This window comes from Cavia porcellus, unplaced genomic scaffold (assembly GCF_034190915.1).
Source record: "Cavia porcellus strain 051 isolate PalLab524CR breed Dunkin Hartley unplaced genomic scaffold, mCavPor4.1 scaffold_26, whole genome shotgun sequence".
Classification (NCBI taxonomy): domain Eukaryota; kingdom Metazoa; phylum Chordata; class Mammalia; order Rodentia; family Caviidae; genus Cavia; species Cavia porcellus.
The window spans coordinates 53,604,907-53,620,984 of NW_026947509.1; the positions used below are offsets into that span (position 1 = coordinate 53,604,907).

Sequence of the window (16,078 nt, forward strand, 5' to 3'; positions counted from 1 at the left end):
ATAGCTGTTCACAGTCCTGATCTGAGCAGCAGCGTGTGAGAATTGTGGCTGTTCTGCTTGTATACTTGGTTTTGTGAGGCGTTTTACTTTTGCAAGTTCAGAGAAATGAAACCTACTTTCATTCTGGCTTCACTTGCACTTCTGGGACTACTGGCAAAATACCTTTTTATCTTATTATTAGCCATTTTTGCTCTCTTTAAGGATTCTATTTGTATTCTTTACCTGTATTTCTGTTAGTTTGGCTTTTTCTAGTGATGTAGAAAAATTTTTTTATAAATTCTGACTATTGATCACATTGATCATTCTTTTTTTAACTTAAGGTTCTGCTGAATGGAAGATAAACATTTTAATTTTAAATTTTTTTTTTTTTTTTTTAGCTTTTGTGAAATGAGACTTTGTAGAAATACAGGACAGATTGGTGGCTGCCAAAAGTTAAAGACCAGGGGAAAAGGAAGGATCTGAAAGGGCTGCAAAAGGATAGTGTGATGTTGGAACTGTTTGGCGTCTTGACTGTGGAGAGGGGGATGTAAGAAAACCTGAGTGAATGATAAAATGTGTAGAAAATACCCACGGAATGGGATATTTGAAGCTCAGTGCATTTTATCAAAGTCAGCCTCTTGATCAGGATGTACTGTAGTTTTCCAGAATGTTTCCGTGGAGTGAGGCTGGCGCCATGCACATAGGGTCTCTGTTATTTCATACAATGGTACAATGGTCTCAGTATAATTTTAAGAGAGGGAGCGCCCTGAGAGCAGGAGTGTGGCTCTGTCCTCAGAGCTGTGACTGGTGCGCCTTGCTCAGCAGCCCATGTTGGTTTCCACTCTGTCCCTGCAGCATGTGCCCCATATCCGCATTGATGGGTCCACCCCGTCGGCAGAAAGAGAGGACCTGTGCCAGCAGTTCCAGCTGTCCGAGAGGCATGCCGTGGCAGTGCTGTCCATCACCGCCGCCAACATGGGCCTCACCTTCTCGTCGGCCGACTTGGTGGTGTTTGCTGAGTTGTTTTGGAACCCAGGGGTAAGAGACTCAGTAGATTGGACACCCCTGGGTGTGCTCATGTTTAGGGAGGACTCGGTTCTGTGAGCTTTCCCTAAGGCCAGGTTCACTTTCTTCTGTATTCCGTACATCCTCATAAGTCACCCTGCTTATATAGTCACATGTTTGCTTTCACTTCCTTTAATCGCTGCATGTCTGTTGGATGACTGTTAGCATTGTTGACTCTGTTTGCTCAATGGAAGAGTGGAAGAGCAGCATTGTGGAGGAATCCTAGGCTGCCTCTGTCCGGAAGGAAGCTGGGAACCGAGAGTCCAAGTGATGAGCTGGGACTGAAGCTGCACCCAGGAGAGCAGACAGGAGGCTGCAGCCCAGGCCCCTTTTATTAGCCACGTCCGTGAGCTGCTTTAGGGCTGTGCACAGAATGATGGTGCTGGCTGCTCCCTGAATGCCACTCCGTGCCCCCACCGTAATCAGCGGAAGGCAGTAGATGAAAGACACTTATTTAAACTCAAAAGATTTCTCCTAAACTTCAGAATAATTTTTTAATGTTCTGTTATCAGCAACTGCTGTAATAATGGGTAAACTTCAAGGCAGGGGCCATCTGTAATATAAAAACAGTAGGGCTGGGGATTTGGCTCAGCGGCATAAGTGCCTTCCTGACAAGCATGAGATCGTGAGCTGATCCCCAGTACCAAAAACAAAAAAAACTCTATGTATTACAGGGCTCACTACCCTGTGAAACACCACGCCACTCAACCGTGGATGTGATGTTCTGGCTATCTGGAAAGTAACTTTATTTCCCAGAGACAGGAACAGAAATGTATGAAGTCTCCACTGTTTGTCCCACTCACGGCACCTCCAGGTGTTCGGCACCAAGGGGCCACCCACAGATGTCCTGCTGCAGGTGCTGGTCCCCAGGCAGGGGTGTGTGGTTCTCTGTGGTTAGGTGACAGGACCTGAGAGACAGTGAGAAGCCTTAAGGGGGTGAGATGAGGCTTGGGTATAGATCTTCACCAAGCCGTCCTAACCCTTGGACACACAGGTGCTGATCCAGGCCGAGGACCGAGTGCACCGCATCGGACAGACGAGCTCTGTGGGCATTCACTACCTGGTGGCGAGAGGCACCGCTGATGACTACCTTTGGTATGCCTGCTGGGTGGCCTGGATGTGGAGCCGAGCGAGGATGAGCACGGAGCAGGTGTCCTTGCTCCTTCTGTGCTTCCGCTTCTGCCATCGGGAGCCCTCCAGAGACCTGTTGTCACTTTCATCACATTCGGCCTCTGTCACCAGCATTCTCTGGGGCTTTGGGGTACAGGAGGTGATCTTTAGGACTAAGGGGAGGTGACTTGGACTGAGAAAGAACTGATTGGGATCAAATCGTGATGAAACACAGATGGAACATTCGTAAAGCATCCTTGTCCATCCTGAGGGTTCTGGCTGGGGTGGGGATAATCTCCCTTGCCTGTTTACTCTCAGCCACATCTTATAGAGAAAGTCACCAAGCATGGACTGTCTCAGCACAGCTGGAATCGCATTTCCACCCTGGGGATTTGTGTCTGTTAACTAAGCAAAACTTCCCAAAATGCTCTTTCCTCTTTCCAGTTTAAGTGTCTTAATGATCTGAGTGTTGTCCACTGCTTGTCCTTGTGTCCAGCCCTATGAGTCAGTGTCTGATCTCTGCAGTGTACACGGGTAACCTACTGACCTCTGTTATGTGGGCAGCTAATGACATCACCAGGTTCAAAATGTTTTTATAATGAGAGCATTTACTTCCTATACGTCTCCCATTGGAGTTTTTTCGCATTGAAATTTTGAACCTGCCGTTGTAAGCCCTAAATGGGAGGTTGGTTTCAATCAAGAGTGGCCAAATACTTCAGGATGGATGTTTGTGCCTTGTGAGACGCAATGCTGTGAGGTGCTAAACACATGATAGTCCCGCCAGAGTGAGGAAAGTGGCCCCCTTTTAATCAGTCTCTTGTTTCTGTGCAGATTGTATTCATGCAGCTCATCTCTCCCCCGCAGGCCTCTCATTCAAGAGAAGATTAAAGTTTTAGGGGAAGCTGGGCTTTCTGAGACCAATTTCTCAGAAATGACAGAAGCCGCCAGTTACAAGGTAACATGCTGCAAGGTTGTTTGTCACAGGGGCAGAGGGGGCATCAAGCTGTCTGCCAAGCCCTTGAGTGTGAGTCACCTTGGGAAACTCCTCCCGCCCCAGAGCGGAACGCAGTGGACTTGTGATCATTCTCGCTCAACCCGGGTGTGCATCTCTTTGGGGAGCAGTCAGGTCAACTCCTCCTGCTTGCGTGTCCCACAGTCTTGAAATCAGCCTTCCCAAATGCTGCTCTTCCTTGAGATCCTCAGAAACCGATGGCAAACTCCTTGCAGCAACTGTTGGATTGTTGTACTATCTCAGACTGGTCCCTGGTATAGAATGGAAAATATTAAAAATAGGGCAGTTCTAAGCCCACTGTGGTAGTGCATGCCTGTAATCCAGGCTCCTTGGAGGCTGAGGCAGAAGGATCAAACATTAGGGCCAGGCTAAACAACTTAATAAGACATTATCGCAACATAAAAAGGGCATTATCAGGTAGCATAAGAGGCCAGTGAACATCTGTCTGTGCACACCTGGAGAGAACAGCCCTGGGGCCACCACGCCTGCCCTGGCTGCACACTCGGACCCACGTCCTGTCACGGCCTCTTCACCATTTTGGTGAGACGCCATCCAGCAAGGTGCTCCGAGACCTCCAAAGCTATGTCTGCTTTCTCCGGCTCAGTGGTGGACAGGGAAAGGAAAGCTGGGAGGCTCTGCCTCCTGGAGGGTGACTTTTGGGGCAGCTGTTCCTACCTGGAGAGCGTGAGGGAAGTCTGAGCCTCGTGCAGGAAGGTGTCCTCCGTGCAGCTCATTAGGCTACCAGGGGCCTTTCCTCCTGTGGAATCGCTGAGTGTCAGAAATGAGTTAAATCGGCAACATCCTGCAGGGGATGCTAAGACTCAAGAGTCTGAAGGTTCCATCATTCATTTCCAGTTACTTAGCAACTGAATCTTTTTTCCCTTATTTTAATTATTGGGGTAAATAAGAGTCAGAGATCACTTATTTCTTGAATTTTGCTTTTTTTTGTTTTGTTTTCTTTTTTTTGATAGCAAGCAAGTTTTTAAATCTCAACTATAAATTATCCTTTTCAATAATTTAGTAAGCCAAATTTAAAATAACCTTTTGTGGGCAGGGAGCTCTGAAATGAAACAGGGGCTTTAGTACTGAGCCACATCCCCGAGCTCTTTTCCTGTTTTTATTTTGAGACAGGGTCTCACTAAGTTGCCCGGGCTAGGCTCAAACTTGCTATCCTTGTGCATCAGCCTCCCAGAGTGCTTAGGACCACAGGCATACAGTACTGTGGACAGTTTAAAACACTCTTTTTTAAAAAGTCTTTGAAAGAACTCTAATGCAGTTGAGTAGTGACTATTCTAATAGAACCTAGGTACTTATATGCCCTTTGAGAAAAAAGCCTTTTTTCTAAAGAATTCTCATTCAAACTCATTTTTGTTATTCTGGCCTTTCCCTCTCTTACTCTGAATTATGAATTTCTGCCTAAAGTACAAGATAAATTTAATGAAATGAAATTTATCAATATTTATTTTGATTAATAACTAACTTCTTACTAAGATAGGGATGAAATTTTTCATTAACAGCTAGAAAATGAAAATGTTGGCCCCTTGTGGGAGACAAAAGCCAAAAAGGTTGGGTCTCACTAAGCCTTACTTCTGAGAGGGGAAATTAAATACTAATCTGATCATAGAACTTACTCCAATTAATTATGCATGCTCCAAGCTTCCTTATAGTCTGGCCACTGTTGTAATTGAATGCACATTAAAAAGCATTTCTCCTTGGAATGACTGCCTTGCAAGGTGGCATTTCTTGACTTTGCACTTGTTGAGAAAGAGGCCGATGGACTGGGGATATAGCTCAGCAGCACAGCGCCTGCCTGGCAAGGGCAAGGTCTGGAGTATGATTTCCAGTACAAAAAAAAAAAAGAGATTGGTGAGTATTTAGGTTCAAGATGACATGCAGATTGTAGTTGATTGACCTTAATGATCTTTAAGATCACTGGCAAAAGGCTGGAATCCTGAAAGGCCAGGAGCTGGCCGGTGGAGATTAATGGAGTAATCTGGAGTTCTTGCATGACCTGCTTCCAATCAGTTTTCCAGGAACTTCACCAATGTTGGAGATTCTGTTCCGAAACAGTGACAAATAGTGGCCATTTAGATTGAGATCTAATTGCAGAAGCCCAGCAAAGCCAGAAAAGCAATTTTAGAAGTAGACACCAGGGAGTCCATTTGTGGCATGACAAGGGAAATTGTGTCAAAGGGCAGCCTGAGGGAAAATCAGGCAGGATGTGACGGGGGCCCACAGCAGTGGGAGAAGCCTGAGGCTGGAGAGCAGCTGAGCTGCTGCAGTTCCTGTGGCACCAAGTGATCCGGCCCATGACAAGGGTGGCAGGAGGTTTGGGCATGTAGCTCAGTGGCAGAGCACTTGCCTAACGTGTGCTGTGTGATGGACGAGAACAGTGGGGACACATTTGGATCAGCTAAGGATTCACGACACACTGTGATTTCAGGCTAGGAGTCTGTGAGGCTGGTGGGAGATTTCCAGGAAGGAACTGGTCTGGGGCGATGGTAGGGGATGAAGTGGTCATTTTGATTTCAGGTAGCTCAGTTTTATGGAGCTGTGGATGTCAGTGGAGGTGTTACAGGCATACCTGTGGAATAAAAGTGGTCAAGGTTGGGAATGTGCTTTTCAGAACTTTTTGTTAGTATATGTTTGCAATATACACAGTAGTTACATTCCGGTTGGGGGACTGATAGATACGCACATTGCATCTTGATTACTTTTACACACACAACCACCCCTGTCCCGCTTTCCCCTTTCTGTCCTAGGAAGATCCCTTTCCTATCTCTATGGAGTCTATCTTTCCATTTCTAAATACGTCTCTTTTATTTGGCTCTTTATGTTATGTCTCTCACATTAAAAAAACATGTAATTGTTAACCTTCTGTGACTTACTTCACTTGGTATTATGGTCTCAAGTCCATGTATTTTCCTACAAATCCGTCAAATGTATCCTTTGTTGTGGCTGAGTGGCACTCTATTGTGTTTATATACCACATTTTGTTTATCCATTCATCTGCTGATAGACATGTAGGCTGCCTCCGTGATTTTGCCATAGTGATTTGTGCTGCTATAAAGCTGGGTATGCATGTATTACTGTAATATGGTAACTTTAGCTTTTTTAGGAGAATTGGGAATTTATACTTAGGAGAGATCAGCAGAATGATGATTTTTGCCCCTTCCCCTTTGCCCTTCGCCCTTTCCCTTTTCCTTTTTCCCTTCCCTTCCTTTCCTTTCTTGTACTGGGAATCAAACTTAGGACCTCATGTTTGCCAGGTAGTGCCAGGTTGCCACTATTATATCCTCAGCCTTTGTTTTCATTTCTAACCCAGCAGACAAGATTTCGCACACTAAAGCTACAGCAGGAAGCTGTTTTAGTAGTAGTTACTGAGACGGTCTGTCCCTGTCATCATATCGCTCCCTGACAGCTTAAAATGTGCTGTCTCTCACCTTAGAACTCTCTCACCAGCCACCGTGGAGGAGGTGCCGCACTGGAGTTTGGGTTCACCCTTGTCTTTTATTTTCTTTCTCTGATGAAGGACCCAAAGCAGCAGACAATCTATGACCTGCTCCAGAAGTCCTTTGAGGAAGATGGAACTGACATGGAGCTTCTAGAGGCCTTGGAGTCCTTTGACCCAGGAAGTGCTTCCGGAACCTCAGGAGGTGGAGCCTGTGATCTGGGAGACACCTTAGATGAAAATAATTTGTCAGCCAGTCCACCAACGAAAAGGAGATTTGAATTTTTTGATAACTGGGACAGTTTTACCTCGCCTTTCTAAGAGGGACCAAAATCACTGAATTTATTAAAATAAAGTGAGGTATTTTGTTTATAAATCTTATGTCCCTCTTGTCATGCTGCAGCACCTGTGTCTCCAAGTTTAGCAGGAACTGCATTGCCATTCCTGTGTCTCAAGGTAGGAGCTTGCTCTGAGCCTGAACTAATCTTAGCCTTTCTGGCTCAGAAAAGCACACAGTAATTTTTATTAGTGGTAATTCATGTCCTTTAAATAACAAGGTGATTCCTATACTACCCCAGTATCTAGCTATAAAAAATTTAAAGACTATAAATATTTACAGAGTACCTAGTATGTGCCCAGTACTGTCCTAGGTGTTAGTAATAATTTGCTGAACAGCAGTGACAAAAAAGTTTGTGCCTTTGCAGAGCTTCTCTAATGGGAGAAGCAATTGTTATAAGCTCTCTCTTCCAATAAAATTCTATTTATGTACAATAAAATTTGAATTTCTTTACCACGTATCACAGTTATCCTTTTGATATTTAAAAAATAACTTTCAGTGTGAAAACCATTGTTTGCTCACAGGCTGTGAAAACAGGCAGCAGGCTGGACCCCACAGTGTGCTCCATTTGCCAGCCCCAGGTACTGAGCTGTGGGATCTAACTGCACAGTAAGACAGGCCACGTATGTGATAGAAACTTTTCCATGGGAGCATTTTTGAAAGGAAATTGGTAATATATTTAACCTAACATAACCAATATAATTTCGACACATAAGCAGTTTCTGTGTGCGTGTACATGGGTGTGTGTGTCTGTGTGTTTGCTGCTGGGGATTAAACACGGGGCACCACACATGCTAGGAAGGTAGGAAGGTGCTCTCCATGGAGTTACAACCCAGCCCTTAAAAAATTTTTTTAAGAGACATTTACATTTTTTTTTAACCAAGGCTGTGAGATTCTGTGTGCATATGATACAGGATCCCAAATAGGACTACCCATGTTTTCAGGCTCTCTGTAGTTAGCTTGGTGTTGGACACCTCAGTGTTAGAGCAATAAAGGGGGAATACGAGAGGAAGGATAATACAGAATAACACTGAAGAGCTGAACAAGAGCCAGGTGAAGCAGAGCAGGTCATAGGAAGGAGTATGGGGTTAGCTTTGGGTAGGAATTGAAGTTGCTAATACTGAGCAACAGTCTGAGGCAATCTGATTGTATTTTTCAAAGATGGAGATAATGTGATTGCATGGTCATTCACTGCCCGTACAATACACAGAATCTGGAAGCTCTTCCTGGAACCACAGAAGATAGAAATGGGTGGGAAGTTGGGGGTCATTTAGTCCAGCTCCTCTCTGTAAATAAAGGTACTGCCTCCTGGGAAGTGGGGAGAGGGTTCTCTCTGGAATACTGTGGCTCATTCAAAATGATACCACAAGGTAGTTTCAGAGTCAGGCCTGAGCCAAGTGCCTGAGACCTGATTCCAAGTCAAGTACTTTGTGTGTGTGTGTGTGTGTGTGTGTGTGTGTGTGTGTGATAACTTGGATTAGTACAAACCAGCAATTAAGAGAACTGACTAGACCTATCACCTCGTGTGACATGGCACAAGATTCTGGCTCTCTGAGCTATAAATTACTCATTTCGAAAAGTAATGGTTTCAGTCATATGGGGTTTACTATGTTGCAGGCCCTGCAGCAAGCACTTTCCATGTATTTAATTCATTGACTCCTCAGTGTAAGTATTACTATTACCCAGACTACAGCAGAGGAAACCAACACGCAGGAAAATAAAATAACTCATCACAAGTCTTACAGCGAGGAAGGAGCAAAGCCCTACCACGAAGTCAGACAGTGTGATTTCGGAGCCCATGTTCCCAACCATTACACAAGAATTCCTCTCTTAATAATGAAGGAAATAATTGTTCCTATGTAAAGGGCCATAATAAAAATGAAGTGGGAACATATATGTAAACCATAGACTGTGCCTACCATATTATTACCTTTCAAGTGTTCCTGTTGTTCTTGAACACCATGATTTTGCTGTGCAGCACTGTGCTCAAATCATGAAGAATTCAAAGATTGGATCAGTCACTTCTCTAAGGCCATGTTAATTGTGTGACTGTCTACATGCTGCTTTTAGTATAATTATGAGGAAAACCATAAGCACATGCAAAGTTATGTGTGACCTGTGTGACAGATAATATTTAACTCTGTGAATAACAGGAAACGTGGCCAGGTAACCCCACAATGCCTTGTAGTCCTGTAGTCACAGTCTTTCTTGGTTCTGAAATTACAAATTCTCTCTTACATTCCTTTTTTTTTTGGTACGAGGGATCGAACTTACAACCTCATGCTTCTCAGGAAGGCACTTGTGCAGCTGAGCTAAATCCCTTGCTGTTTCTCTTACAGTGTTATAGCAATAGTTCTCCGGCCGTGCCCTGAAAAACAGCAGTGAAATGTTCCAGTTGAGTTTTGCATGAAGAACTAGTGTCATTTGTCTCTACTCCTTTTCCAGCCTGAACTGGAAAACAGACTGTGGCTGATCTCTTGGAGACAGACAATAGGTTGTGCTCGGAGCTCTGGTTACAGCTCAGGCTGGGGCCAGAAGAATGGGTTGTGAGATAAGGAGGTGGGGGTGTGGGTGAGGGGCCGGGAGCGGGGCACCAGACCCGACAGACCCGACAGACCGGAGAGAAGCCAGAAGGACAAACTCCAGAGACTGTTAACTTCTTCCCAGCCTTCAAAGCTCAGACTTTTCTCTGACTTTAGGCTCTTACATATCCTGTCCTCATACAGCCATCTTCCTTTCCTTCAGGGCTCTGACAGAGAAATTTCATAATTTAGTATAACCACATAACTTTTCCCGCTGGACTGCAGCTTGTTTTGAGTCGAGTTTTGAATTTTGGTCACCATTGTCTCCAGCATCCAGCACAAGGTCTGACCATTTTATTGTTTTTTGTTATTGTTGTTGTCGTTTTGGTGCCGGGGATCAAACTCACAACCTTGCGCTTGCCAGGCAGGCACTTACGCCTCTGAGCTAAATCCCTAGGGCCAGTCTGACCATTTTAGAAAGTATAATGTAGGGCTGAAAGCAATGAAATTTAGTCACAAGCTCTCCTCTAAGCCAAGGCCCCCTAAGCAAGTCATTTAAAATCTGTTTCCTTATTTTGTGACATATGAAAGGTAATACGGACGTGCATCTGCGGAAGGTGTCGTTACAACACCTGTGGCGCAGGAATTTACCCTGTTGAAGAGATTGGTCTCCCCAGACATTTCGCAGGCGGAGCAAAGCACACCGAAACCTCCAGACCACAAAGTTCAGTTCCTAGAGAGGCCTTATCCGCACTTCCGCTCGCCGTCCTAAAACCGCGCCTGCGCGTCGCGTCTCTTCCTCTCTGGGTCCGGGCCTAAGTTGAGTCGCCATGGTGAGTGCGAGTTTGTCAACTCCTAAATCTCTATCCATCCACATCTGAGCTTTCAGCTTCTTCGTCTGCATCCACCTCTGGCTATAGGCCTGGTCCCGCGTTTCCCCAGGGCCCCGTGCCATTGTCCACGTCCTGGAACTGCACTCAGGGACGCTGCCTAAGCCGGGGGCGGCCTGGCGGGGCCCGGCGCACCCGGGCCGGCTTCATGCAGGACCCTCGGGGCACGGGGCCCGGCGGGGACACTGGGTTTTCCGGCTTAAACGTGAGGAGAACTAGGTCAGCGGACGTGAAGTGCGGGACCAGGATGTAGAGATGGCAAAATCTGGGTTCCAACTCAGACATAGCTCGTCTGCTTCTTTCCTGCTTTTCCATAGGCCAAACGCACCAAGAAGGTCGGCATTGTCGGTAAATACGGGACTCGCTATGGTGCCTCCCTCCGGAAAATGGTGAAGAAAATTGAAATCAGCCAGCACGCCAAGTATACCTGCTCCTTCTGTGGCAAGGTACAGTGGTCTTCTGGGGAGAGGGCTGGTTTCCTTCTGTATGCTGGTGAACACTTTTTAAAAAATTATGCATCTAATTATCGTTGGTGAGCGGAGTATGGGTGGTAACTTTGGATTTTGTGAACCATTCCTAGCTGGACAAAAACCACTAAGGAACGAAACAAGCGATTTAATAAAAGACCCAGCCTAGCGAAGCCTGCTTTGTGGGGAATAAGTCAGTTTGTCAGTTTGTTTTTACTGGTGTTTCTGTATCAAAAGGGGATAAGAGGGCAATCTGCATCTAATAACATTCTGGTGGTTTTGTTGAAAGTTTTTGTTTAATATTTTACTGCATTCTGTATACTAAAGTTAGCTTTCCTCTAACGCTTTGGGTTAATGGTGAAAATTGATTCTCTTAATTTTGCAGACCAAGATGAAGAGACGGGCTGTAGGGATCTGGCACTGTGGTTCCTGCATGAAGACAGTGGCGGGTGGTGCCTGGACCTACAAGTGAGTCCGTTTCTTGGGGTATTTGGAACTGTGGGTACACATAAGCCATTTGCAGTTTTGGCACCAGATGGGCTAATTTTAATTCTTCCACAAGACCAAGAAAATAATGATGCTTCTGGCTTTTCTGAATTCTACAGAGCTGTGGTTTGTTTTCACTTGTTCAGAGAATAGAGACAAAGCCACAGAAAAGTTAAATCTGATTTACACAATTCTGTTGTAGAGTTTTATGGTCACCAGTTTGAACATTCTCTTGTGTTGGGTGCATTAGTGGGATCTGAACGGGTACTGAATTTTGATTTGCACTAGTTGTTTTTATAAATAGTTTGAAAACACGTTGGTTCATTTAAAAGTATCATTTGGATCACCTTTTTTCTTTTCTTTTTTTATGGGTCTCGCTATGCAGTTCAGGCTGGCCTTGATCTCACTTTGTACCCCAAAGTCTTGAACTCACAACGATCCTCCCACCTCAACCTCAGTGCCTGGATTACAGGCTTGGGCCACCATGCCTGGCTCTAAACCTTTTGTCTTTTCTACGTACTGTAGTATTGGGCTAACTCAGCATTGCTGAGATAAATCTGTCTGTGTGGTTACTGCTTGCTTTGACTGTTAGCCTAACCCTTAACTGGAAATTACGGCTGCTTGAAGGTTCTAATTTTGGGAGTTAAGCCTGAGACAGTCTTGAGTGTGTATCCCTGCTGTTCAGTGTACTAGTCACAGCCCAGCGTGGGCACCCACCTGTAATCTCAGCATTCTGGAGGCCTAGGCAGGAGGAATACCGTGAGTTTGAGCTGAGCCTGGGCTACGTAGTGAGACCCTGTCTCAAAAAACAAAAAGGGGACTGGGAGTGTAGCTCAGTGGTACCACACCTACCTGCTAAGCATGAGGCCTTGAGTTTGATTCCCAGTACCGAAAACCAAAAACAAAAAAATCCCCACAAATTTACTAGTCACACAATAATAGATGGCTAGTGTGTTTAAAAATTGAATTTTAAGTTTTTAGTTTATTTACAATTAACCATGGAAATACAAATAATAATGATACATCTATAAGCTCCTTGTGGAGGGGTTATGGCAGAAGGGAAAATGGAGAAAAGGGTGCTTTTCGTACAGTTCTGATAGAAAAGTGACCATTTTGGCAGATCCACACAGATTTTCAGGTCTAGTTTTGTGTTTGTTTGGTTTTTTTGAACAGGGTTTCCCTATTAGTTCAAGCTAGCCTCCAATGTACTGTGTAGTTCTGGTTGACCTAGAATTTGTGGTGATACTTCTGCCTGCCTCAGCCTTCTGAGTGCTGGGATTATAGGTATGTGCCATCACACCTGGCTGCTTTTTAAAACAATACAGCAGGGCCAGGTGTGGTGCACCGCTGTAATCCCCCACACTTAGGAGGCTGAGGTGGGTGGAGCCTGCGAACTCGAGGCCAGTTCCAACAAACTACATAGTGAGACCCTGTCTCAAAGAACTTGGTATCTTACCATACCATTCTGGTAATCGGTTAGCTTTTTATGTTTTCCTTTTTAATGAAGCCAGTTTGGGCTCTTGAGGCAGCTGCTCTTTTTTTTAACTGTTTGAGAAAATAAAATGGCGGGAGCTTGTGTTCTGATTCTGCAAGAGCTTGAGGATATAACCCCCACTCCATCCCCTTTAATATGGCTGGAACTCAGTGCCCACATGTACTGAGTTATATCCCCAGCCTTTCTGTAAAATCTTGAGACAGGGTCTTGCTGAGTTCCCTAAATTCATCTTGAATTTGTGACCCTTCTGCCTCAGGCTCTTACAGTGCTGGGATTACAGATCTGTGCCACCACACCCTGTATAAGGTTTGGTGCTGAGCAGTTCTTTGAGACAGTCTCACTGTGTTCCAGGCTGACCTTGAACCCAAGCTGTCACCCCTCAGCCTCAGTGCTGGGAGGATTGTGGGCCACCCACGCCCAGCATGAGTAGTAGTCTTAATGTTAGTTAAATGTTTGGATTGAGTAGCAAAATATTTGTAGTCTATCTCCATATAATTTTCTCCGAGAAGAATTTAGAAAGAGCCTATGGGATTATAAGATAACAGTGAGGCAGGATTTACTTACTTGCTATTTCATGTTAACATCCTAATTATGTTGGGAACTAAATTTTTTTTAACAGCACCACTTCTGCAGTCACAGTCAAGTCAGCCATCAGAAGACTGAAGGAATTGAAAGACCAGTAGAAGCTCTACTGTTTGAAACATCCCTAGTCTACAATAAATGGGTTAATTTATGTAATAAAATTGCCTTGGTGTATTAATTTTAGGCATTTTGATTTGTATTACATTAATATTGCCCTTTGAGAAGAGATTTGGAAATTAAGTCCTAATTTGAATGTGAAATTGGCTGAGTTCGGTTACTGAAGCGTTTTGTCTTATTTTCCTTCCAGTAGTCAGATGATATAAATTTTACAGGATAAGTGTGTGTCTTAGCTTTTGCCAATTCAGTTGATTTGGGATATGTCGATATATATTGTGTACATGTTAAAGTTTTTATGTTTTTCGAGACAAGGCCTCACTAACTTGTCCAGGTTGGACTCAGACCAGTATTTTTATTGCTTTATCCTTTCAGAGTGTGACACCAGTTAAAAGATGGTTGAACTGTTCGGTGCACCAACCATGTACTGCAAGTATGTACTAATAAAGGTTTTAAAAATCTTTAAGATAATTGAGATGCATTATTGTAGGTAAGGAAGTAGGGATTTTTCTAAACCATCACAGGGAAGCAAAAGCTGAAAATTACTTATACTTCCTGGCCCATGGTTTTCTTTACTTCTGTACTGGAGATCAAACTCATGACCTCGTGCTTGCTAGTCAGGTTCTTATGCCACTGAGATAAATCCCTGGCCCATGTTTTTCTTCTATTTTTATTGTTATTGGGTGCTGAGAATTGAACTCAGGACCTTGCATTTGCCAGGCAGGTTTATGTGCTGCTGAGCTATATCCTCAGCCCTGGCCCATGTTTTTCTAACAATATTTGACTATCTTACATTTAAGAGTGTGTGTGTTCTTCCTTTTTCCATACTAATGATTCCCACTATTTTACTGGCCATAGGACATAAAAATGAGCAAGGCCTGTGTTGAAGATTATTAAGTGGTTATGTGAGCCACATCATTTTGGAGTCAAGAACCAAGACTAGGAATTTTGGGAGGATCCAGCAAAGATTGAAAGTGATGTTTTAGCACGAAGGAGCCAAATTAAAATGGTAGTTTCTTTCTTCCTCTGAAAGTTGTAAGAGGCAGTTCTGTCACAGTGGGGTTCCCCTCCCCCCAACTCCAAAATGTTTTTATATTTAGGAATATAATAGTTGGAAAAGAATTACAAAATGGAGTGCTGCAGTTTAGTCACAAGTAGTTAACATTTTCCTTTTCTAATCTCTCCCCTTCCCCGACAACCAGGTAGACACATTTGGATCCAGAATACTGAAGTTAGGAGTGCAGAGACCTGGATCTTGGGAGAAGAGAACTGACCAACACTGGTGTTCTGGTGGTGGGTGGCGGAGTGGTAGTGGGCTGAAGAGAAGGAATTGGCCAAAGTGTGAATTAGGGAAAAGTTCCATCTAGGGAACCTCAATTCTGAGGTTGGTTTAGGGGCTAAGGTGGGGAAGGAACCAGCCCCTCATTAATCCATGAAGTCCTCTTCACTGAATGAACAGCTCTGAGAGGTCCCACCTTCTGACACTATTGTAATCAGGTTTCAACATGAGTTAGATGGGGCATTCAAACCAAATGACCAGGGATTTGTAGTGACCTGTTAACATGTTAACCATTTGAAAAGCAGTTCTGGTTTGCTGCTATACTACGGGATAATTGGAATAGAGTATTTTCTGTGCAGCCCCATTATAAACTAACTGCAAGTTACCTGGCCTAAGAATTATAAACCTAGTATGTACCATAGCACTGCATTCTAAAATTGGAAGTATTACATACAAAGTTGGACTAGGGAGAAGAAAAAAATACCAGTGAGCCAGCATGCAGCTTAGATTTGCATGGCATATAGGTATGTGTGTGTCTTTACTGCCTTGTTTCTCCCCAAATTCAGATGTGCTGTCCTTTGGGGAGTCCCTGTGTCAACTAGTGAAAGGTAGAAGAGTTTTATGGAGGAGGGTACACAATACGTGGGCAGCAGCCAAGTGTAGAAACGAGTGGCGAAGCAGACTCCCACTGGCAGAACTTCGGTAGCATCCACTTGCGAGTCAAAAAGTGGTTTGAGGCAGAGAGCAGCGGCTAACGGGTTGGTCAGCTGGTTAGGATAGGAAGAATCCGGGAATGGAAGACACGATACTTTAAAACCAGTGGACAAGGTTATTGCGGGAGAGATTTGTAGCTAGAATTCTTAGAATGAGTACAGAATTGTTAGTATTTGTAGCCCATGAAAATGTCCACTAGAAGACATCCGCTGTGGGCATTGCTCTGAGTGAATGAGATAACCTGTTTTGAGAATGTCAGCGCTTGCCCAGCTCAGTGCTTGCTCGGTTGGATCTATGAACCAGAAGTCTGTGCCTATCTTCAAGAAGTCTCCCTTGTCAGTGTGAATCTGTGTGTCACCCCTGCAGAGTGGTAGACCTCAAGAGGGTGCTGCTGAGCTGCTAGAGCACCATGAGCTCTAACCAGGTGCCCAGTGTGGCCCTGAAGCTTGATTGTGTCAATTTGATTGTTTTGGGAGCCACCCAGAGAGCTGGAGCACGCTCCGGGTGCCTCTGGACGGGTCCTGGAGATGCGGTTTTGGGTACTGGGACCTCGGCTCTCCCTGCTTTCAGTCTGG

The 16,078-nt window shown here is 44.6% G+C and overlaps 2 protein-coding genes and 1 long non-coding RNA gene across 6 annotated transcripts in view; 2 read left to right on the top strand and 1 right to left on the bottom strand.

Moving 5' to 3' along the window:
* Smarcal1 (SWI/SNF related, matrix associated, actin dependent regulator of chromatin, subfamily a like 1) overlaps window positions 1–7,414 on the top strand; it is a 49,712-nt gene extending 42,298 nt beyond the window's left edge. Inside the window, exons 14-17 of the mRNA XM_013160147.3 lie at window positions 835–1,017; window positions 2,039–2,139; window positions 3,019–3,109; window positions 6,699–7,414. Coding sequence (XP_013015601.1) covers window positions 835–1,017; window positions 2,039–2,139; window positions 3,019–3,109; window positions 6,699–6,938 — 615 coding nt within the window. The 3' untranslated portion in view covers window positions 6,939–7,414. The remainder of the gene's footprint in view (window positions 1–834; window positions 1,018–2,038; window positions 2,140–3,018; window positions 3,110–6,698) is intronic.
* LOC134473339 (uncharacterized) lies at window positions 2,936–10,209 on the bottom strand. 4 transcript variants are annotated; one of them, XR_010043575.1, is made up of 4 exons: window positions 10,128–10,209; window positions 4,798–9,322; window positions 3,842–3,923; window positions 2,936–3,417 (listed from the first exon to the last, which is right to left on the bottom strand). It is a non-coding gene; the product is annotated as an uncharacterized LOC134473339 (long non-coding RNA). The 4 variants fall into 4 exon arrangements; XR_010043576.1 differs by having other exon boundaries at window positions 2,936–5,750; window positions 6,610–9,322; XR_010043574.1 differs by having other exon boundaries at window positions 3,842–9,322.
* On the top strand, window positions 10,125–13,574 carry Rpl37a (ribosomal protein L37a). The gene is made up of 4 exons (XM_003462072.5): window positions 10,125–10,309; window positions 10,684–10,812; window positions 11,219–11,301; window positions 13,434–13,574. Exons 1-4 carry the CDS (start codon window positions 10,307–10,309, stop codon window positions 13,495–13,497), a joined length of 279 nt encoding a protein of 92 aa, XP_003462120.1. The 5' UTR covers window positions 10,125–10,306; the 3' UTR covers window positions 13,498–13,574.
* Window positions 13,575–16,078: the final 2,504 nt, after the last annotated feature.